The 25,360-nt window shown below is 40.3% G+C and overlaps 1 protein-coding gene across 1 annotated transcript in view; it reads right to left on the bottom strand.

Annotated features, from left to right (window-relative positions):
- Nucleotides 1–25,360, bottom strand: part of LOC119417841 (centrosomal protein of 128 kDa) — a 166,813-nt gene that overhangs the window by 73,651 nt on the left and 67,802 nt on the right. Inside the window, exon 14 of the mRNA XM_037685096.1 lies at nt 22,052–22,060. Within this exon, the coding sequence (XP_037541024.1) occupies nt 22,052–22,060 (9 nt within the window). The remainder of the gene's footprint in view (nt 1–22,051; nt 22,061–25,360) is intronic.

Below are 25,360 nucleotides of genomic sequence, written 5' to 3'. Positions count from 1 at the left end.
TCGGTGGAGGCTGCAGCTGTCGTGGAGAAACATGTTTACTCCCGCTGCGCTGTGAGTGGGCAGAAAACAGCAGAAATTAAAAACAGGCTATGGCTGAAAATGAGGGATTTACCGGACTCGGTCTGCTGAAAAAACATCATTTTAGCTGATGTGGCAGACAAGTGTTTTGTGATATTTACTGAACTGCGGTGCCATTTAAAACGCTGTTTAGAGGTTACCGGCTTTTTCCTGTGTGGGGAATGTGTGAAGAGAGGCAGCTGTGAAATCAGCTGATCTGACAGTCTCAGATGAAACTTTACTTTCAGAGATGTTTCTGTTTTATTTCAAAACATACATATTCAAAAAACTCACACATTCCCCTCAAGGAGCTGTTCCCTGGTGGAGGGGGCCGGCGGAGGAGCGGAGCGTGCAGTCGCTGCCGCAGCTGTGGAGCTCCTCTGCTGCTGGCCAAGGCGGTTCCTCCAGCCACTGGAGGGGCGGGAGGAGGACTGTGACGTCATCATATGGTGTACAGTCTCTGAGACCTCCAGGAACCTCTGAGATTTCTCAAGGATGGTCCTGAAGTTGGCTCCGAACAGAGTCTCTGGGGTGATGGGGCCCTCCAGCAGGTCTTTCTGCAGCCTCTCGGACAAGGATGGCAAGAGGCGGAGCCAGGTGGTCCTCTGGATCATGGACATCCAGGCGGTGACGTGGGACAGGCAGACGGCAGAGGTGGCGCACATGTTTAAGATGACGTCAGCAGTTTTACAGAGAGAGCTCTTTGTCTCCTCCAGCAGGTCTGCTTCCTCCAGCCTCTTTGAGATGCTGTAGGACAGCAGAGCGATGTTGTTGTTTGCCGCGACCGCCTGGGATGTACACTGGTGAGCTCGGTTGGAGAGCTTTGTCATAGAGGATGACATTTTTTCTGGATTACCGCCGGTCACGTGATTCCGGACGGATTCCGGCGGAACCGGAGTCAACCTCATTATAACTCACGTGACCGGGATGTGACCGGACTGAAAGCTAACGGGAGAAGACAGGAGCGGGAACCGACCAATAACCAAAAGTGAAAATGAAACAAACAAAAAAAAAAAACCAACCAAGGACGCAGCTTTTTTGTAGTTTTCTTTCAGTAAGCTTTCACTTTAACACAAGTCAAAAGGACTACATTTCCCAGGAGTCAACTGTTCTAGCCGTAGCTTTTCACCGAGAGGATGAGAGGAGCAGAAGCGAAGCGGTACCGAGTAACTGAAAATAGTTTTCAACGCAAGGTAAGATGTAACTGGCTGTCTATAAAACTCACAGAACAGGCAGGAAAGTGTCAAAGAAATAACCCTGAACTTCATGAGTTGTGTTGGTGCTGTGCTGCTTTAAACTTTAGTCTCAGCTGTGAGGAGCTGCGGGGAGTCTGACTTTGTTTACCGTCAGTAAATGAACAGACTCAGTGCATTTTTCTCCACCTCGTCCCTTTTAATTTAAAAATTATGCTCTGCTTTGTTATGTGGGTTTTTAGGTTAAAATCTTCATTATCTGTTGCTGTTTGTAATGTAAAAAAACCCCTGAACTCTTCCTGGTTAAAGTGCACGCATTCTCCGGTAAAAAATATCCCAGTTTTTATATGAAAGGCTGGTTACATATAAATTGTAATAACTGTTATTGTAGGGTGGACATATTGGTGCGAGGTCTATGGGTCATTCCCCATAACTTTTTAAATAAAGTAGCTGCTATTTCCTGCATTCTGGCATATTTTAACATGTTTTAAAACATCTGTTTACCTACATAAGTAAATCCTTTATTCAATAACTGTTTTATAAAGCATGGCACAAGAAGTAGCACTAAGCTTTTTGTTTGTCTTTAATTTAATTTAATTTTTCTACCTAACACAGGAAGCTGTTAGCTCTGGAAACAAACTGTTAAACAGCTTTGGACACAAAGACCCTTGTCACACACGTCAAAAGAGCAGGTAAGATACATAAAATCTTGTAATCTCTTCCTAGTGAGGCTGCTTAAATAATTATAAAATATAATAAGTGAAATAAAGAAAAATTGAGCTTCTGTAATTTATAATTGCAAAGGTCACATTTTCTTGACAATTTCAATTGTAAATCTCTTGTTTTTGATAAAATATTTTTTTCCAAAAGAAAGGCCAACAAATTGTAATTTGTAGTCATGGTAACCCTATTTTGACTTGTGCGCTGTCTTCTTTCACTTTTAGGTTACACAAGGCTCTGGACTGGTCAAGCTGTGGAGAGATGAGGTGGAACACCAGACCTGCAATGATCCAGTCTGTAAATGATGCTCTGAAGTCTGGTACGATGCACGACATCATGCTTCACCCAAACGAGCTCGTTACCTCAACCACATAGACTGAACTTCTTGAGGACGTCGTCCAATGCATAAAGTGGAGAAATGGAGAAAGTGTCTCCTGCAGCTGTGGGCTGCACATAGGTGCAGCATGTATTAAATAATTTAAAATAATTTATTTTAAATAAAAATCCCATGCCGATCATGCAGCTCATCCATCAATAAGCCAATGGTGTGTCATGTTCAATCCTATTTTGAAAAACATCGATAGAGCAAGTCCGCGATAAACAAACTGCGAAGTAGCGAGATATTACTGTATATTTTAATTTTCCAGAATATAGAGCTCACCTGACTATAAGCCATGCACACTAAATAAGAAAAAAATATATATAATTATTTGTACATATAAGCTGCGCTTGTGTATACCCTGCAGGTGTTCAAGTTGTAACATGAGTGGCAGCACACAAATACTGAGAGATGTACAACTCTTGTTGTAGCTCAAGAATCAACCACCAGATGGCGTTTCATAGACTATAGTTTATTGTTCAACACACAGACAGAGTGAACCCCACATGCCTTTGGTGGCTCATTAGCCTGTAAAAAAAATAAATAAATAAAAAATCCATAAATTAGCTGCAGCATTGTATAAGCCGTGGGATTCAAAGACTGTTAAAAAAAAGTAGCAGCTTATAGAACAGAAGGTAATCATAATCATCTACATTAAATGAAATAAACATTTGAAATATATCAGTCTGTGTGTAATGAATGAATATAATATACAAGTTTCACTTTTTGAATGGAATTACTGAAATAAATCAACTTTTTCATGATATTCTAATTTTATGACCAGCACCTGTATATCACACATACACATGTCTGATATCGGATACTGTGCAGCTGGAAGGATTTTCACTGAAACCTTTTTACTTTTGGACAGTTGTTATGATGCGTAACCATGGCAACAAGGTGTTTTTAAACCAGGAGCAGCTGATTAACATCTCAAACGCTCAAATACCTCAACCACAGCCTCAAATCCCAAAGGAGTTGAAAAGGAGGCGCTGTGGATGAATTTCCGTCAACCTGGCAATGGTGCACGAGTGACCGCCTAGATCCTGGAGATGGTGGGAAACTCGGCATGTGACAACCAGATGACAGGGATCATCCCCCGGCACCTTCACCTTTCTGTAGCGACGAGGAGCTCAGCAGACTTCTGGGAGGAGTGACCATCGTTCAGGGAGGAATTCTACCCAGCATTCGGGCAGTCCTGCTGTCCAGGAGGACCAAGAGGCACGCCAGATCTGACAACAAGCTGAATGTAGGTGGACGGATCGGTATCTGTGGCCAGATTCTTCGAACTCACTGCAGGAGCTTTATCTTGCCCACAGCTATCACCATCTATAACAACTCTTGAATGAAATCAGGATGATGAGCTACGACAACACTTAATTTCCCTTTTGGGATTAATAAAGTATTTTTGAAATGAATTGAATAAATCTGTGTGTACACAGGTACACCTTACCATTACTCTTTATTATGCCACAAATCTGTGATACTTAAAGGGTTGACAGGGTGCAGGGGTCAACGTGTGCCATGGTCGACTTGCTTCAGGTGGCTTGGACACTGGTAATACCTGCTCACAGTTCTAGTCTGGTAATTAATTTGCGTCACGTCGAATATGCCAGGTGGGAGTCAGTCCGTCTGTCTTTCTGTCATAAGAGGCATAACGGTGCTTACTGTGAGTTTGGAGGTGACTCTCAGGTTAAATGGACTGGAAAACTCTGGGAGGTGACTTTTTAAGCTAATGAAAATTGTCAGACATTAATTATTCAACAAAAACTAACCACTGGAACAAACCAAAGCAAATGAATTGCAGTAATAATGTACCTTTGGGTCAATAACACAACTTTTTTTTTTTTATCAGTTTAAGATGATGCTTGAATACAGGTTTATGAAACCCATTGCTCAACTTCCTTACATTATACACAAGCCTAATTATTTTCCCTTTTTCTTGAACTGTGAATATTGTGCAGCATATTAATATTTATAACTCAAGAGACATTATTTAAGAGTTTTGTAGATTATATGCCAGAAATAAACAGAATAAATTCCTACCAATGGAAAAGGGCATACATAACGATAAATGCTATTTGTTTATTTGATATGAATTGAAATGTTAATGAAAAGTTTGTGAAGACTTCTCAGCAAGTACTTTAGGTATTCTGATAGGAGTTTAATAGGATTGTGCATCTCTGTTATGTGGCCGATATGATGCAAACAGGGGTAGACATATAAGGACATTTTCCAAGTTATCCAGCAGACAACTTCTTAGCTAAATCTGGTTGTCTGCCAAAATGTTTGGTTGTCTACAATCTTTTCAATAAATAAGGCAAAAAACTTGAGAAAAGTTTAATTTAATAGGTATATTGCACTATATACAAAGTTTATACAAATGTTCTCAGTCAGCCATCTAGTGGACTGCTTGGAATTTACAAGCTACTGAGTGGCAGTCTCTTTCAGGAGCTGCTGGAGTGGAACTTTCTCAGTCTCAAAGGTTTTTTTTACGTAAAGAGGAGTATAATGTGTAAATGACCTTAGTAAAAGTACACAGTATAATGTTCTCTAACGTTGAAGTTGTAAGAAGACTTGAACTTGCACATCATTCTGAATGATGCCAAGATGGCCGCGCTCAGAGCAGTTGAAGCTTCACAGGCTCCCGGTATTATCCCAGTTTTTAGAAGTATTGATATTGACTCTGTGACTGACTCCGCATGATTTATGCGTGCGAACTATAGCCGAACCGAACTGATGAAAATAGGAGCGGATTTGCCATGAAATATAGCAGAAATCCACAACAAACTCAAAACTAGGCTCAGAAAAATGCAGATCTTAAAGTCATCTACCTGGAAGCTGCAGCAGAGGCGTTCCAGCGGGCAGAAGAGGAAGCGCTGCTCCCGGCTTAAGAGGAGAGGATGCCGGGCGGGGGTTATGGTGAGGCTACGAGCTAACGCTAAATCTGGAAAACTCCTGATGCTGTCTTTCTTTCTGTCGAACGTCCGCTTGTTGGAAAACAAAATGGATTTACTTCATCTGAGAGCGAGCACCTCAGAAGAGATGAAGAAGTGTGCAGTACTTTGCCTCACAGAAACATGGATTACAAGTGACACGCCGGATACAGTCTTCCAGCTGGATGACAGACTTTTTTTTTTGAGCAGACCTCTGCAGCGAGCTAACAGGGAAATCAAGGGGAGACGGAGTATGCATTTACGTGAGTAAACGTTGGTGCACAAACTGTACTGTTGTAAATAGCTCATGCTCGAAGGCTTTGGAGCAAATAACAGTGAAATGTCGGCCACATTATCTACCCCGCGAATTCACAGTGACTTTCATCACAGTTAGTTACATTCCTCTGGATGATAATGCTAACAACGCCTTGCAAGAACTTCATGATATAATCAGTTCTCTGCAGAACAAACACCCTGAGGCTCTCTACGTTGTAGCCGGAGACTTTAATCACGTGAATCTAAAGGATTGTCTCCCAAGCTTTAATCAGCATGTGGCAATTCCAACACGTGGGAACAACACACTGGACCGTGTTTACACAAACATAAAAGATGCATACTGTAGTGAACCTGGTCTGACCCTGATCTGACCCTGATGACCTCAAATCTATCAGATGGACAGAGACTGTTATTTTCATTGATCTGAATACAGTCTGAGCCATCTGGTGACTTTCTTTCTTGAATTAATCAAGCAGAAAAGACAATTCTCTATGATCATCACTGTTTTACAAAATGTTTGATAATCAAAATTGTGTTAGTTCCATTCAATGCTTACAGGTTGGAAAGAACTACTCATTTTTATTTTACATAAGCAGTAAGTAATGATTTTTATTCCTCATTCAAAGAAGAAATCAGGTTAATATGCATTTCTTGATTCTCTGTCTGAAATGAGCCAAGTAATGTAAGTATGTTAAAGGTCGGTTTTCGGTCAACTAAAATGTTTACTGAGAAGAAATGTCATGTTTTACTATTTGAGAAGATACAACAGCGTGAGACTCCACGAAGTCTGGTCGTCTGCAATAATCTTTTCTGTATGTTGAAAACAATCCTTGACTTATGATAACATCTTACATCACAAACCACACCTCTATTTCTGGTCCATCGACCAATCAAAAAGCTCTCAAATGACCCGGAAGTCGACCCATTAAAAATGTGGCAACTTCCCGGTTCTGGCAGAGTTGCTGACAATTAAGAGTCTGAGAAGTTCTGAAGAATGAAAGGAGTTCAGAGTTCTTGGGTGCAAACGCATTCAGGATGATCCAGAGACGTTTTGGGATTATAATTTCTGTTTGAAAACCACGTACGACTCTCTGAGGGTTTGGTAGTTCTCACGGAGACGCTGAAAAGAGTCAGAAAGGAACCTACGCCGACGCTGATTTCATCATCAAGGTAGATGGTTCTATTTTCGACCAAGTGTACCGTGGGCAAGCTGATATCTGATGGAGCGTGCAATTTCTGGTCAAACAGATTAATTCCCTCACATATTTCTCTGTAAGATAAATCTCCATTTCATCTTAAAACTCTCCTCTCTCTCATAAAATCAGTACAGATATTTTAGAAATATCTGAAGCAAAGTCCTTGTTCACCGCCGAGTGATCGATGTCCCTTTTCTGTGAAACTTGTCTGTTATTATTTTCATATTTTGCCAAATTAATGTAAATGTTTGATGTTAAACTTTGATTCTGAAAATAAATGGCCGCATTCACTTTGATGGGTCAAAGATAAATAACGTCTCTCGTTACATTTCTGTTAAATTCAATGCACGACATTACACAGTCAGAAAGATGAGGAACTCGTGAATATTGTATGCATATATATCTCATATATTGTCATACTACAACTAGTGGCACGTACCTACGTGACCACTACAATAGAAAGCTGAACCCTACCCCCACCTAGGACTGTCGGACCACATCTCAATTTTACTGGCTCTTACTTATGCCCCTTTTCCACTGTCACGGTGCGGGTCGGATATTTTCGGCTTGGCCCGTGTTTGAGGTCTTTTCCATGGTTCCTGGGACCGGCTCGCCTCCCTAAATTCTGGCCCGGCTTCTCAAGGGGTCCAAGCGAGCCGAGCCATGATGTCAGAAACACTGTCGATCACTGATTGGTTGGGGGAGGAGTCTGTGGAGTCTTTCCAAACAACTCGATCCGCCATTTTTTCTTTCCCGCTTGCTATTAGCGATAACTCGAGGAGCGTATCTTTTAGTATTTTGAAGCTATACAAAAACAATAATATCAAAGCCGTGGTCAAATGCAGAAGTGCAGGTGTTGTTGGGCTTGGTGGCCGACGAAAAAAGTCAAAGCGAGCTAGATGGAGCGATTGGAGGGTGGTTTGGACACGGTTACTGCTCTACTTGAATCATTTATAGAAGATGGTGAGTGTTTTCTAACTTTAAACATATTTTAAGTTACTCATCCCATCGGTTCTGAACATATTTTTAACTAACAAAAGAGGCTGATGCCATAATAGGACAACATCGGTGCTACGATGCTAAGTTAATTTGCATAAACGCTAACTGTCCTCCGGTCCCGTTTCTCACTGTATTTTATCCAGAACGTATTTCAGCGCGTGACGGTTCGTCTCTAAACTCCACATTAAACCCTCCAAGCCTCCCGGCTTCTGCTCCTGCTTTATCAGCAGAGTCTACACCTGACAGATCTCCATCACAGCTCACCTGCACCTCACAGAGCAGCACAACGCAGCAGCCTGTGCTCGGTAAAGAACAGATGCAACATGTTCCACATCACTTTATTTGTGCCGATAAGGACTTGATTTATTTTATTTTTAAAGTAAAAAAATAAAATGTTGAATAAATACTGAATTGGGATGAAATTATATACACAGGGTCCCAGTTACAGACAACAAAATGTAAAAGAAAAACGGTAATAAGATCTAAGATATGAATTAAGAAAAATATCAACTAAAAATCATCTACTAATAAAACACTAAGCACTAATAGCAGTAAACAATCAAAACAATACGTCAAACAGCAACATGAACTTGAGTTTGTACAGTCTTATGAATATCTAACCAGGATAATCACTGAAAAATCACATCATGTTGCTGCTGATCTGTTTAATGTTGCTGCTGATCTGCTTCATGTTGCTGTGTTCATTCGTGCTCATCTGTTCACACAGACTCATGTCCATGCTGCTGTTCGGCGTATTGTGTTTATTGTTTTTATGCTATTAGTGCTTAGCGTATATATAGTTGATGTTTTTCTTAGTTCATATCTTAGATCTTATTACTGTTTTTCTTTTACATTTTATTGTTGGATGTAACTGGGACCCTGTGAACATAATTTTGATCCACCACATGTACCACATGTGGTGCAAATGACAAGAATATCTGTATCTGTAGAATACTTTCTGATTAATATATCCATTGTTATCATTATATTATTTTCATTATTTTTAAATCAATTTATTTTTCATTTTCTTATTTTATCAGTTTATTATTAATATATCTATTATAGCTGTTAGCAGCACCTTTCTATGTTTTATGCATTTATTCAAAAACAGTATGTAGCTTGAATTAACCACCATTTTCTTCTTTCTAGTCAAGAGAAAGAGAAAAGAGTCCAGTAAAGAAAAGTCTTATTTCATCACTGAATGAACATGAAGAACTGAACCGGACATAGCAGGAACAACACTTGTGTCTTCTGGATGAAGCCCGTGAGACGAGGGACAGACAGATACACAATCATTAGTTGGACGCAGTATTTTTTATTTTTCTACATTTTTCACTTCTTACTTTTCCTATTAAACATTTTTTTTCTTAAGTGGTGTCCTTGAACATTAAATTTCCTAAACAAATTTTACAATGTTAAGTTCATATAGTGTTTGTTTAAATTCATACTGGAATTGAGAAGAATTTCCAATTGCATTTGATCTTTAATGGATCCTAAGAAAAGATTACCAGAATCTGCTCAACTGTTATTATGTTGTAATTTTTTTGGTTCTAGGATGAAGTGAGACAAAAACAGTCAAAAATTCAGAAAAGACAGTTATCAGTTATCAGTTATCATTTATCGGCCGTACAACTGTGGCCCGAGAGATTCAGCTGAAAGTCCTGGTGCACCTTTTATTTGAACCTGCAGAGATTTGAACAGCTGACCTAAAGCAAACAGGCAGGTGTTCACCTGAACTGATCACTCCTGCTGTTTGATGGTCTCCTCCTTCGCCATCCGTCCATCCATCCATCCATCCATCCATCCATCCATCCATCATCTTCTGCTTCCGGGTTGTGGGAGCAGCATCTTTACCAGGGGGGCACAGACATCAACAGCCACCTCTTCAACTCTTCTAGGAGCCCATGGTGTTCACAGACCAACTGACTATTTATTAAGTAATATCCTGATGCTGCTCAATAATTCAGGTAGAAAAATCTAAAAAGTTAAATCTGGTCCTCTGGACATTCACAAAACAAACAATCCAGTTTATAATAAATAAACAATAAATGTTTTTTGTTTGTTTGTTTTGTTTTTTGAATGTCCAGAGGACCAGACTTAACTTTTTTAGATTAATAAGTAATACATTTATGTTTTTAAATTTAATGAAAGACAACCCTTTAAAATTTAAGGACAAAATTTAACCTAATTGTTTTCAAGTCTGTAGCTTATTGTAAAAGTAGTTTCAAAGATTACAGCACAGTGTGATGTTTTGCAATTTTAACATGAACCTTGTGCATATCTGCAAATAATAAAAGTGAAGATGTTTTTAATACATCTTTATTGTAAAAATCTATACTAAAATGGAAAACACATCGATTTAAAGCAGGCAGGGAAGTCAGTAAGGTAGAATTATGAATCAGGTTTAAAAGTTACAGCTCATGAGTTACTCCATTAGAGCATAACATCACTTCCACAACATTGTGTGACAAAACCTTCAGGGTGTTCTTCTTCTAATACGTTTAGTGGCGGCTAGTAAGTAGCTTAAGGGAGCACTACCGCCACCAGGTGGTAAGACGAGTTGGATTCTAGTCCCTGCCTACAGAGCTGGTGACAGTGGAAAAGGGGCATTACATGCTCCCACTGAGACGCTCCAGACCGGTACAAAAGAAAGTTAAATGTTGGATCCAGGACAGTGGCCCCATACTGAGAGATTGTTTTGATCGAACAGACTGGCAGGTTTTCAGAGAAGCTGCTGTAAATGGAGAATCGCTTGATCTGGACCAATACACATCCTCAGTTCTGGGTTACATTAGTACATATACAGACACGTCTCCACAATCAGATATGTTAAAAGCTACCCAAACAGAAAACCTTGGCTGAATGCAGAGGTGTGCACCATGCTGGAAGCCAGGAACACTGCCTTCAGGTCTGGAAGCTCAGAGGAGCTGAGTAGGACAAGGAAAGAGTTGGTTGCTGGTATTAAGAAAGCCAAGGCCACATATGCACAGAGGATCGAGGGTCAATTCATTCTCACATGAACCTCGGAGCATGTGGAGGGGCATTAAGTGCATAACAGATTATAAAGGAAGGAGTGAACTAGGCCCCAAAAACCCATCTCTGCCTGATGCCCTCAACAAGTTCTATGCACGCTTTGAAGACCCGAACAGACCATCCAGCACCAGACTCACCTCACCACCGGATGAAGAGCATCTCAGCATGACCTCAGCCAAAGTAATTTCAGGAGGATTAATCCACACAAGGCAAACGGCCCAGACAACATCCCCGGAAAAGTGTTGAAAGAATGTGCCGATAAGCTCTGCGAGGTGCTGGCAGACATCTTTAACACCTCACTTACCCTGGAGACAGTTCCCACCTGCCTGAAGACTGCCACCATCCTCCCAGTCCCAAAAAGCTCTACAGTGACTGGTCTGAATGACTATCGGCCAGTGGCCCTCACCTGGATAGTCGCTAAATGCTTCGAAAAACTGGTCATGGCTCACATCAAAACAACCATCAACATCAACGAAGACCCTCATCAGTATGCATACCATGAGAACCGATCAACAGAGGATGCCATCTCCTCTGTGGTCCACACTGCGCTCAACCACCTGGAGCAGAAAAACTCTCACGTCCATATGCTCTTTGTGGACTTCACATCCGCCTTCAACACCATGATCCCCCAAACCCTGATGGACAAACTATCCACACTAGGACTAAGCCCCTCCATTTGCAACTGGGTACTAGACTTTTTAACAAACAGACCACAGTTAGTGAGGATCCACAACTTCTCCTCCTCCACCATAACCCTCAGCACTGGCTCTCCTCAGGGATGCGTGTTGAGCCCCCTCCTGTTTAATCTGCTCACGTATGATTGTGCAGCTACCATCCAGGCTGTCACATTGTAAAGTTTGCAGATGACACAGCGGTGGTGGGATGCATCACAAACAATGATGAGTCCAGCTACAGGCAAGAGGTGGAACACCTGGAGAGCTGGTGCAAAGAGATTAACATTCACATCAATGTGAAGAAGACAAAGGATGATTGTGGACTTCAGAAGGAACAAAAACACCTACACCCCCCTGAACATAAGAGGATCTGTGGTGGAAGTGGTCTCCAGCTACAAGTACTTGGGTGTACACATGAATGACAACCTCAGCTGGAGCAACAACACTACCAGCCTGATCAAGAAAGCTCATCCAGAGACTCTACTTCCTCAGACGGCTGAGACGAGCTGGTCTGGGAAGCTCAGTCCTCACCTCCTTCTACAGGTGTGCAGTGGAGATTATCCTGTGCTCCAGCATCAACGTGTGGCATGGAGGCTGCACAGCTGCAGAAAGAAAAGCTTTGCAGAGAGTGGTGAAGGCTGCACAGAAATCTGTTGGAGTCAGTTTCCCCACCATCACAGACATCTACACCTCCAGATTCAGGAAGAGAGCCACCTGCATCACGAAGGACCCCACTCACCCAGCACACACACTTTTTGCCCCGCTCCCCTCAGGAAGGAGGTTGAGGAGCATTAAGTGTAGAACCACTAGACTGAGGAACAGCTTCTACCCTGAGGCTGTTAAGACTCATGAATCTCTAACCAGAATAATCACTGTGAAAAAATCACATCATGTTGCTGCTGATCTGTTTCAATGTTGATGTGTTCATGCGTGCTCATCTGCTTACTCAGACTCATGTTCATGTTTGTGCTGATGTTTGACGTGATGTTTTTATGCTATTAGTGCTTAGTGTATTTTAGTTGATGTTTTTCTGAGTTCATATCTTAGATGTTATCATTTTCTTTTACATTTTATTGTTGGATGTAACTGGGACCCTGTGTACATAATTTCGCTCCACCACATGTACCACATGAGGTGCGAATGACAATAAAGAATATCTGACTCTGAAGGAAGAGAGTTTTAACAACTTTTCTCTAATTTACTTTTATGTTATTTCATTGTTTTCAATTGAGGGGTTGTCAGATATGATTTTAAAACTTATAGCAAAGGAAGTCCTTTGCAGACTATAAATTAACTTAAATTATTTTTTCTTATTTGTCAGATTGACAGATTTCGCCCCTAAAATGATTATTTTATTCAAAGGGATTATATTTACAGGATTTCAGCTCATGTATAAATCTTTCCTGTCGACTGCGGTTAAATTATTCAATTTATCTGCCTCATGACATGATTATTGTTGGACTTAACTGTGTTTCTATTGATCAGCTGTGGTTGTTGCACCAATTTTACAGTTGTTTGTGCACATCTGGCAATGTATTGTTTCTACACCATGTCATTATGTTGTGTTTAATGTTTGCACCCGTTTCTGAACTGTTGTTTTATGCACCCGGTTTTTTTTTTTTGCATTTGTTTTAGATTATGATTTCAGTAGCTGCCTTAACCTGTGCTGTTCCTGCTGCTGTGACAATCTAATTTCCATCATGCAAACAGCCACAACACCTTGTTGTTACTAAAACACTGTGTAGAATTGAAATTTGCAGATATTTATGATGAACTACAAATCAATCAATCAATCAATCAGTCAATCTTTCCATCCATCCCAAGTCAGGTCACAGTTTGAACAGGGAGGTCCAGACATGTCTTTCCACAGCTACCTCTTCCAGCTGTTCTGGCTGAAAGACGTAGTCTCTCCAGTGTGTCCTGGGTCTTCCCCGGGGTCTCCTCCCAGTCAGACATGCTCAAAGCACCTCTCTAGGGAAGCGCCCAGGAAGCATTCTTACCAGATGCCCGAACCACCTCAACTGGCTCCTCTCGATGTGGAGGAGCAGCAGTTCTACTCTGAGTCTCTCCCGGATAACTGAACTTCTCACCCTATCTCTAAGGGAGAGTCCAGCTACTCTGCAGAGGAAACTCATTTCAACCATCTGTATCTGTGATCTCATTCTTTCAGTCACTACCCAGAGTTTATGACCATAGTTGAGAGTAGGAATGTAAACCGACCGGTAAACAGAGAGCTTTGCCTTACCATGCAGTTCCCTCTTCACCACAATGGAATGGCACAGAGTCTGCAATACTGCAGACACTGCACCAGTCTGTCTGTCAATCTCACACTATGCTCTTCCCTCACTTAGATAGAGAACTTTACTAATTGGCTTTTATGTATGTGAATGTTTCTGTAAAGTGCCCTGAGACAACTTTGTTGTGATTTGGCGCTATATAAATAAACTGAAATGAACTGAACTTGGGAGCAAAACCCCAAGATACTTGAACTTCTCCACTTGAGGCAGAACCTCACCTTCAATCCAAAGAGAGAGACAGAAGTGCTGATTCTCATCTCAGCCGCTTCACACTCGACTGTGAACCGCTCTAGTGAGAGCTGGAGATCACAGCACAATGACGCTAACAGGACCACATAATCTGCAAAGAGTAGAGATGGAATCCTGAGGTCACCGAACTGGACTCCCTCGGCCCCCTGGCTGCACCAAGAAAATTCTGTCCAAAAAAGATATTTAGGAAATTAACCCTTAAATTGTATTTTAAACAGGGGGATACCAGGACTTCATCTTTGCTTTCAATTCAAATTCAATTCAATTCAGTTTATTTATAAAGCGCAAAGTCACAACGGAAGTCATCTCAGGACACTAAACAGAAACGTTCATATATAAAAATAATAATTTAACACTATTTATCTGAGGAGCAGACTGCTTTAAATTTAACTCCATCACAGAACTCTCATCTTGAACAAGCATGAAGGAGACGGTGGAAAAGAAAAAAATCCCTCATGAGGAAGAAACCTTTAGCAGAACCAGGCTCAGGACAAGCGGCCATCTGCTTCAACCAGCTGGGTTTGGTAGGAACAGATACACAATGGCAGGCCAAGAATCACATGTTAATATAGAAATACACTGCCTGGCCAAAAAAAAATGTTGCAACGTGGATTTACCTAAGCAAATACGTACGACCCTCCTATTGTTTAATTACTGCATGGGTGATTATCTTTCAGCTGGCAACAAGTTATTTAACCCCAACTGGTGCAATGAGTTGCTTCTCGTTTATTAAACAACCATGTTGAAAGACACATCGCATGGTCGGGGAAAATATGTCAGTCTATTTGAGAAGGGTCAAATCATTGACATCAAGCAGAGAAAACAGCTAAGGAGATTGCAGAAACTACTAAAATTGGGTTAAGAACTGTCCAATGCATTATTAAAAACTGGAAGGATAGTGGGGACCCATCGCCTTCGAGGAAGTAATGTGGTCGTAAAAAAATCCTGAATGATCGTGATCGGCGATCACTTAAACGTTTGGTGAAATCAAATCGAAGAAAAACAGTAGCACTCAAGACTATGTTTAATAGTGACAGTAAGAGCATTTCCACATGCACAATGTGAAGGGAACTCAAGGAATTGGGACTGAACAGCTGTGTAGCCTTAAGAAAACCACTAATCAGTGAGGCTAACCAGAAAAAAAGGCTTCAATTTGCTAGGGAGCATAAAGATTGGACTCTGGAGCAATGGGAGAAGGTCGTGTGGTCTGATGAGTCCCGATTTACCCTGTTCCAGAGTGATGGGTGCATCAGGGTAAGAAGAGAGGCAGGTGAAGTGATGCACCCATCATGCCTAGTGCCGAGTCATCAATTCAAGATCTTGGTGAAAAATTAATGCAACACTGGATGGAAATAGATCTTGTGACATTGCAGAAGCTTATTGAAACAATGCCACAGTAAATGCATGCTGTAATCAAAGCTAAAGGTGGTCCAACGAAATATTAGTGTGTGACCTTTTTTTGTTGGCGACTTTTCTTTAGCCAGGCAGTGTAGTATCAAACGAAAACTATTCAATTTTAACAAATCATTTAAGGAAATGAGGTCAATTTGTCCTCTAGTAGTCTAATCTTAAGGCAGTATAACAAGCCAACCCTAATTATAGGATTTATCAAAAAGGAAAGTTTTAAGCCCAGTCTTAAAACTGGACAATGCGTCAGCCTCACTGACAGTCTCTGAAAGCTGGTTCCACGAGAGGAGCCTGATAATTGATTTTCCTCCCATTCTGCAGCTGTGGGTCTGTTGGTGCCTCATCTACTCACACAGACTCATGTCCATGCTGCTGTTGGTCGGTATATTGTTTTGCACTATTAGGTGTTTAGCATATTTCTTAGTTCGTATCTTAGATCTTATTACGGTTTCTTTTACAATTTATATTTTTGCTATTGTTGGATGTAACTGGGACCCTTTGTACAAAATTCCTTTCCACTTCATGTACCACGTGTGATGTGAATGACAATAGCGAACCTTGAACTTGAACATGACTTTCACCATGCACAGCAGTTTGAAGTCAAGTGTAACGTTGCAAGGATAAGATCTACCTGGATGATTGAGCTTACAAACCTTTTATCTGCAAGGATAAGAGTCAGCTTGTATAAGTCTGAGGCCATGGTTCTCAACCAAAAAATGTAGAATGCTCCTTTCAGGTTGGAGACTTTTTGGCTCAACAGGAAGCATTTAAATAACTCAATGTCTTTTTCACCAGTAATGGTAGGAGGAGACAAGTGATAAACAGGCAGATTAGGACTTCATTAGCAGTAATGAAGGTACTGTTGCAGCTTGTTGTGATGGGTAAAGAGCTGCTCCAAAAAGTAGTATCAGAGAAGTAGCAGCAACTGCAACATCCAACCATCACCTATGGTCATGAGATGTGGATTATGACCAAAAGAAAAAGATCCTGGATAGAAGCAGATGAAAAGAGTTTACTACTTCATACAGTGGCTAGGTTCAGCATTAGAGATGGGTTGAGTAGTTGTCATCTGAGAAGGGCTTGGAGTACAGCTACTGTTCTTCAGCATCAAAAGGAGTCAGCTGAGGTGGTCTGAGAATCTGGTCAGGAAGGACGCCTCCTAACTGCCTTCATTTTAGAAGTTTGGGGGGGTGGGGCATATTTTTCAGGGAGACGACCCAGAACTTGATGGAGGGACTACATATAGTATCTGGCCTGAGAACGCCTCAAGATCCACTAAAAAGAGCTGAAGAATGGTGAGAGGGAGGCAGGGGATAGATGATTTTGTTATACTGACCAACTTTGTAGAGTACTGCACTGATTAAACAAACAGAAGGGCTTGAAAAACGGTAGGGGAAAATGCTGAAATTAAAATGAAGACTCTATAAAACATAATGATTCTATGTAGTACACTGAAATAACAGACAGGAGTTTGGCTAAAAAATAGAGGTACTGTATTGAAAAAGCTAAACATTTTTATTGTCTTTAGGTAATGTAAGAAGTGTTGATTCTCTTGTTACATGATATGATGTGTGGGTGTTTGCATGTAAGCAGTCGGGTCAGATGAAACAGCCGGGAAAAGGGAGAGAGACAGTCATTTTTTAGTTCAACTAAAGGCAGAGTAAACAGAATGCTTCTATTACAACCAAAGGCAGTTTAATAAAAGCCGCTATAAAAAAAGGTTCTGATAAAATGAGTTTTACTATTCAGAAAAAACAACAACCACACAGACAGAAGGGGTGGGCTCAGAGACAGAGGTAGAGATACACGGTCTCAGGCAAGTCTGTTCATTTTTATATCAGTGATAGAAATTGTCAAATCTTCTCAAATTTAAAATTAATAAAAACAAAAACACTGAAGTCCTGTTGTCCAGAATAGTATGTTTAGTGATTCCAGTTGAGAAAAAACATCCTTTTCTACTCTATTCTGTTCTGAGAGATCACATTTTTGAAACGGTTGGAAGAATCTGTATCTGTGAGAAAACATGAGACTTGAGAGGAACAGGATGAGATGTGCTCAAAGTGAATTTGAGTTACAATGGAGTTGTCTGGCAACACAAGACCAGTAGAGAAGCAGAGGGTTGTTGAAACAGTGAAGATTCACAATGAGCTGATAGTAAATAAAAACACACAAATCATTTGTGCTACTAATCATTTGTTACTGGAAAGCTTGTTACTGAGAGCGAGCTCTGAAAATGCACCCATTCTAAGGCAAATATTGGGATATGACACAGCAGGAAGTGAACAAATAAATTAAATCAGGTCTCTCTTGTAAATGAGTCCTCGAGGCTCAATGGGATTTACCTGTCTAAATAAAGGTTGAATGAAAAAAATGGTGGCAATATTCCCCATTGGAAAAGATCCAGCTGTTTATCATGTGCTCTCAAGTTTTACTGTAGCACTAAAAAGTACTAAGCTGTCAGTAAATTCATTCTTTACACCTGTACATTACATGCTGTGACCACACAAAATGTCTGCTGTGAATAACACTAGACCACAGTGAGACTGGGTTGGTTGGCTTCAATAAAACTTTGTGTATTTGAATCAGTTATTTTTTGACAGATTTACTTATGATAAATCTTTAAACACATAAGTAACTTTAGGAATTAGGTCTGAATGCTTTCTGTATGATGGACTAAACCAAAATGAAACTTTATTTTTGCCTCTCAAAAGGCAGAGGTAGTATATAAACAAACATTTAGACATAACTAACTGTAATAAAAGAGTTCATAATGTGGGGTTGTTAACAATACAAGCTCACTAGACAAGACAAAATACAATTCATGAAAATGAGCCAAGATTTCAGCAAAATATTTAGGAAACGATCAAAACTTTTGTTGGAAAAAAGCCCAGTAAACACTTGAGTAGGTTTTGCCACAAACTCAACTGATTAGAATTTCTCCTGATTTCTTATTAGTCTGTTTAAACTTTGAAATAGTGTTTCAACTTTTAACACCATTTCATTACTTTTTATCTCCAGTTAATTTAAACTGATTTCTGCAAGATGTTGCGTAAACTTTTAACCGAATGCACTGATCAGACATATTGATACGCTCAGCCACCTCGGCATCATCAGCATATAAAGGTTTATGAAAACGACAACAAACTGAACAAATCATGTCGAGGAAAAATGTGGAACTTTAATGTTAGCTAATGTAGCATTCTTCTATACCGGTGTTTTTCCAGTTAAGATGTTTTATACGCCTGAAAATGGGCCTCATTTGATTAACTGGAATATTAACTGGAATATTGCCTTTCTCCTTTACTCTGTACTCGATGACTGATGTCAGCACTTGTTTATTCATTCATTCAACCTTTATTAATACAGGTTAATCCCATTGAGCCTCGGGGACTCATTTACAAGAGAGACTTGGTTTTAACAAAGAGTGAGGACAACAATGGACAACGACAACAATAGACAATCACAAAGGATGCGTACCAATTTATATACTGATTTTGTTTTTAAACAAGTGAAAATAAAATGGTAATTAAAAGGAAAAGTACAGAAAAAACAGCTAGATTGTAAAGTGGTGAAGAAAACTAAAAACAGGAACATGTCTGCATTGGTTTTTGCCAGGAGTCCAACAGATGCTTAAAGCCACTTAGAGGTCAAGGTCGAGAGCTTCAGATCTTTTTGCAAAAATATTCCAGCAGGAGAAGGCCTTTTTGCCTAGTTCAGTCCTCACAGAGGGAACACTGCAGGTAATAATGTCCTGAGAGCGCACGCTGTAGCTGTTAGGTAAGAACTACAGATAACGATTTGACAGAACATCACAGGTGACTTGCCTATCCCATTAAAACTTACAGTAGAATACACGCAAAAATAACATGAACAAAAATTAATTCAAGTGGACACTGTTGCTCTGATATAAACCCAAACCCAAATTTAACAGTGGTAGGAATGAGTCTGGGTGTCCTAGACAGCAGTTCTCTGCTCCACACAGAGGGGCAGTGGTAGCTCGGTGGTCTGTGGTTGTGTCAGGACGGACATCCGGCGTAAAAACAGTTATTTGTTTGCTCAAAATTATAGCAAAGGTGTGTCTCAGTTTAACTTTTACTTAATAAATGTACTTCAATGGTCCAATCAGCTGCATTTCAAAAACCAATTTGCGGCTGCGGGAGCGCGCAGAGGGATGACTCGCTGTGCATTTCTCGAAAATTTAACAAGATAACCACCTAAAAACAATTATTTGTTTGCACGACATTATAGTAAAGGTGCGTGTCAGTTGAACTTTTCTTTAATAAATGTACTTCATTGGTCATATCAGCTGCATTTCACCTGGGCGGCGCGGCAAAATGCGGCTGATTTGACGTTTGCTCCAGGAGTTCTGGAGCGAGACAAAGGCGGCTCAGTATGGCAAGCCAAGTGTCTCAATAATAGCCACTTTTGCCTATTAATGAGACACTTGGTTTGCCATATTAGTCGAGGGCCCTCTAGTGGCTGAAAATGGTAGCGTTCAATATTTTCCATGTCAGAATGAATGAAATCATCAGATCTCAACCAAAAATTGGATTATAAATGGGGGGGGGGGGGGGGGACCATAAATAAGTCACTTCGCTGTATAAGTCACAGGCATAATGTAAAAAGGTGCGACTTATACAGCGAAAAGTACAGTATGCTCTGTTTTAAACAAAATACGCAGTGCTATGACAGTTTTTCCACAAATGCATATTTTAGAAATGGCATGAGCTGTTAACATTTGTGGTGTCTGAAAAGCCTTTCTTACTTTCTGGTATTTGCTCAATTGCTGTAGCAATTCATTCTAACCTTTTAATTATCCACTAATATATTCTGATCAGAGTTTCAGTTTAAGAATTCTGGCTGATATATCTTTTTTTTTCTCTTCTGCACCCAAGGAGTCACTTGTGGAGTTGAGAAACGGTGAACATATTATTGATGCTTTTACGTTTTAGAGCACAGTGTCAGTGTAACACAAGCTATGTTTGAGAAAGTATCTTTTCAGGATGATGCAACAAAAACATTACCTGTAGCCGTAAGGCTGGAAGACACTGACTGCTAGCTGCTGTAAGATCCCTGCTAGTGGATAAGCAGTAAAAAAAAAGTACCTCAGTTTTTTTTTAACTCCTGCTGGATTCTTAGCAGCAGAGTGTTCATTTTGCTGGAATAAAAGCACAACCAAGACAAACGACTAAAAGCCGAGGACGTCCTGATGCATGCTCAAAAACCCAGGTAGCTCCTCAAACTGAAGGAGTCTATTGGATGAAAGACGAAACATTTCAACAAAGAATTCATCCAGAGGACCCGACTCAACCTTGTTGCTGTAGATAAAAAATTGGGTGTTTTAAAAAGGATTCACATTTTATTACACTCAGTACATTCTCCCAGCATTCCAGGACTATATGCAACAATATTTCTGTCAGTGTGAGGAGAATGACCTGTGAAGAGAAGGTTTATTAGGCTTGTGCTGCAACTACTTAATATTTTACTTTTTAGATACAGGAATATCTGTGTGGATTCTTTCTATTGTTGTTCATTGTCTGTGATGTTCCATCAAATTTTGTTGCATTTGGAGGAATATGAGCAGACAGCATGACCATTTTAAACTTTCAAAATGATCCAGATTTTTCTGTTTCATGACGTACACCCTGGCAAAAAGCTAAGCTGCCTCAGTGTGGTGAGTCTGAACAGCCACAGGCATCACGTCACACTGGCATAATAAGTATGTCTGGTGTGGTATTTTAAAGAGTTTGTATTTGCTCTTGTTACGTCTTCTATTCACTTAAATAATGATACAGGTGCATCTAAAAAATTAGAACGTCATGAAAAAGTTCAATTTTTTTGTAAATCATTTCAGAAAGTGAAACATATATTAATTACATAGATGAAACATTTCAAGCCTTTATTTCTTGTAATTTTGATGATTATGGCTTACAATTAATGAAAAAACAAAATTCAGTGTATCAGAAATTTAGAACATTGTGAAGAGATTCAATTTAAACTTGTGGTGTCTCACCCTGATCAATTGATTAACTCCTGGACATGAGCTACAAACATCTCATTCTTCAAGTCCAGCCACTCCTGAACCAGAGAAACACCAGAAGCGTCTTCCCTGCTGATGAGACAAAGAACTGGACTGTTGCTCAGAGGTTCAGTGTCCTCTGATGGTGTTGGTCCACTGGGTTTTCTTTTCTGAAGTCCAGTCCATGCAGCATCTACCAGGACATTTTAGAGACTTCATGCTTTCGTCTGTTGACAAGTTGAATGGAGATGCTGGTTTCATTTTCCAGCAGGACTCGACTCCTGCCTGCACTGACAAAGGTGCCAACAGCTGGCTGTGGAATATTCTCATTTTGAGACACTGAATTTTGTTTATTCATTTTTTTAAGCCATAATCAGCAGCACGGTGGCTCAGTTGATAGAGCTGTTGCCTCTCAGCGAGAAGGTTGCTGGTTCAAATCCCAGCCCAGGACCTTTCTGAGTGGAGTTTATATGTTCTCTCTGTGCATGTGTGGGTTTTCTCAGAGTACGCCCGTTTCCTCCCACAGACCAAAAACATGCATGTTAGGCTGATTGGTGTCATTTCATTTCACCTTTATTTAACCAGGCATAAACATTAAGAACAAATTCTTATTTACAGTGCTGGCCTGGCAACTAGTAAATCTAAACTGTCCCTAGGTGTAAGTGAGAGTGTGAATGGTTGTTTGTCCCTGTGATGGACTGGAGACCTGTCCAGGGTGTACCCCGCCCCTCGCACAGTGAATGCTGGGCTTGGGCACCGGCGACACACGTGACCCAAAATGGAAGAAGCGGGTAAAGATAATGGATGGATGGATTGATGAGTTTCACTTTCTGAAATTATTGACAAGAAATTGAACTTTTTCACAATATTCTAATTTTTTTTAGATGAACGTGTTTGCCCACCTCAAGAAAACTGTTGGATGGATTTAGTGCAGACATTTGCATTACCATAGGGATCTACAGTCATCTGTTGACTTCTATAGATTTTCTTTTCTGTTCTTTTCTCAAATTCTCTCTATGGATTATTTTTGATTTTGCATTTTATAGTTTGTTTGTTTTTTGCACAGCTTTGAGAGCTTTTTGGTTGATCACAGACAAAACTTTCAAACTCAATTGCGAAAAACACGTATATTCAATACACCACGCATTGTTCCTCATGCGATGCCCTAAATAGCAATATCACAAATATTGAATATAAATTTTATTGTCAATATTTCCCCTATTTGTATCTAAGTCACTAGGAATTTAGTTTATTCCAGAAACTTCTGCATCAAAGCCCACACCCCCTCCCATGCAGATAACACTCCACCCTTCACCTTTCCACCGCTCTCACTCATCCAGGAGATTGTCCAGAGGACACTGAGTTGTGTGTTTAAAGTAAGAAATAGTTCATTAGCGAGCCATGGAGCAGCTTTTTCAGCTCTCTCTAACCATTTTCAAGAATATTAAGAGCAGATATAGAATGAAACACAGCTCATCTGAGCTTCTTAAGTAAAATAATCAGTCGGCTCCAATTTCACCGAAGCTCAAAACAGAGCTTGGTAAATCCAGCTTTAGAGAGCCGGGACATGGAGAAACATACAATACAAAGGCAAGAGGTGGCGCCTAGAAACAGAAGAGTAAAGGAGTTGTTGTGCTTGCCAAATTGAAGGCCAACACCCCCCCCCCCTCCCCCCGTTAGTCTTTTTGTCCAGTGTCTGAGCTCTAGGTAACAATATTAACCTACTTTAGTTGAGACTGTGTCAATAGGAGATGCATTGATGCTGTGTTCTTGTTGTGACGGAAACAGTCTACACCAGAAGAAGAGAAACATGTAGAGCTCTCCCCCACCCAAGCCTCAGCTGTTCTGACATTTCTACCATGCTGGTCCCTCCACATCACCCTGTGTTTAAGAGCCTGAAGGCCACACAGAAGACCATCACTGTGTGGCCTCCTGAAGCTCCAGGACTGCTTTAACACTACAGACTGGTTTCTGTTCAAACATGAAGCAACAGAAAAAGGCAACGTGAACCTCGAAAAATATTAATGATCAAAATAATCAAAATGGTGCAGAGTAGGAATGTGCAATATGGCATAAAATTCATATCACGATATGTACTGTGAAGGGTGGCGATAACGATAATACACAATATGTTTTTGGTATAAAACTTGCAATAGGAATTAAAAAATGCATAGGGGGTCCTTTTGCCATCATATATTTTGAATTAGGAAAATTCCACTACTAGGTCCAGAGAGTTTTTAAATAATAAACAACTCAAGTACTGGGCTTCTTTCTTGTAGTGCAAAACAGTGCAAAAGATATCAAATGTAGTTTTAGCCATATGTTTTAAACAAAATAATATGTTGTCAACTTAACAGTAGGGCTGCAACAACAAATCAATAAAATCGATAAAAATCGATGATTAAAAGCGTTGGCAACGCATTTCATTATCGATTCGTTGTGTCGCGCGATTAAGCGTCTTTCACGGCGCTGCAGAGCCGTTTCAGTTTGTTCACGGGCAGTTCATTGTCAATGCTGACTGACTGAATAAAGTTTAAAAAAAAAACGCTGCAGCGCGAGTTGAACAGAGCGAGGGGGGAGGCGGAAGAAGAGCAGAGGCTGTTTTCAAAGGAAATTAAGTAAATTTTACAAATGACCAACGCTGCGAAAACTGTTCGACCCAAGTCCTCCAAAGTGTGGGAGAACTTCACAAAGATAAAAACTGAAACATGCTGCTTTGAAAATTTATGACACGACACGGGAGAACCACGGAGCTAAACGTAACGATTCACTGATTAATCGAAAAAATAATCGGCCGATGAATCGATTATTGAAATAATCATTAGTTGCAGCCCTACTTAACAGTTTCCAGTATTCTCACTTAAGAAATGAACAGCAACAGAGCAGCAACTGAAACACTTCACCCTCCAAACCTCTAGTTGGCGCCTCCTTCTGCTTTAATGGAGAGCTGACACAAAATGAGTCTGTGGCTCTGACCAGAGGGTCTCGCAGTAAACTCACACAACACAGCGTTCTTTTCACAGATCAGAGAGCAGGTTTCTCTGAAGCTGACCAACGCTTACTTTAACTTTCGATGGAAAGAAAAAAAAAAAACTTTTGACGGAACACAGTGTTTTGCGCATGCGTCAGAAGACGGCAACACTACGGCAAGCCGGGCATAGTTAGCTTGTAGCATCGCTACTTAGCTCTCGAAGAAAAGACTTGAACGCCACTTGCGCAGTTTTCCACAAAAAAAAAGTAACTATTAAATCTGACAACTCTGATTTTACATCAGACACAGCATTACTGAGGTTAGCCGGTAGAAGACAGATCTCTATCGTAGACTAAATTTCTATCGTTTCTACTGTATACCGTTTATATCGCGCATTCCTAGTGCAGAGAATAACTTCTTCCACAACAGCAAAACCAAAAAGATAATTATGGATTTCCAGAAGACCGTTCTCTCTACATCGATGGAGCTCCTGTGGAGATTGTTCCACACTTTAAATATCTTGGTGTTCACCTCACCAACACCTTCACCAGGTGCATCATCAGGAACATTCATCAATGCTCATACCTACTGAGAAAAAAACAAAACGGCAGGGCTGAGGTAGACACCAACTTCCTGTGCCGATGTGCCGTATGGCAACTAGGGAAGCACCGATCCACTTTTTTCACTTCCGATACTGATAGCTTATGTTTAATATCAGCCGATACCAATCTGATGCAGAAAAACAGTGCTGAATTAACTTAAAATTTTTTTTTTAATGCAGACATAAATGTACTGATACAAATGTATTAAAAACTCTGCGCCAGTGCAGCACACTTAAACACACCAGCAGCTTCACAAGCTTGGTCAAACATGTAAAAACAACACAACTTTAACAAAAAAGGTTGAATCAACCTTTTTTGTTGTTATATACCTGGATGACTGAGAAAACAAACT

Source organism: Nematolebias whitei, chromosome 12 (assembly GCF_014905685.2).
Source record: "Nematolebias whitei isolate Nwh7 chromosome 12, NemWhi1, whole genome shotgun sequence".
In the NCBI taxonomy this organism is placed as follows: Eukaryota; Metazoa; Chordata; class Actinopteri; order Cyprinodontiformes; family Rivulidae; genus Nematolebias; species Nematolebias whitei.
Note: the sequence above shows the minus strand (reverse complement) of the source record. Positions and strands in the feature narration are given on the sequence as shown.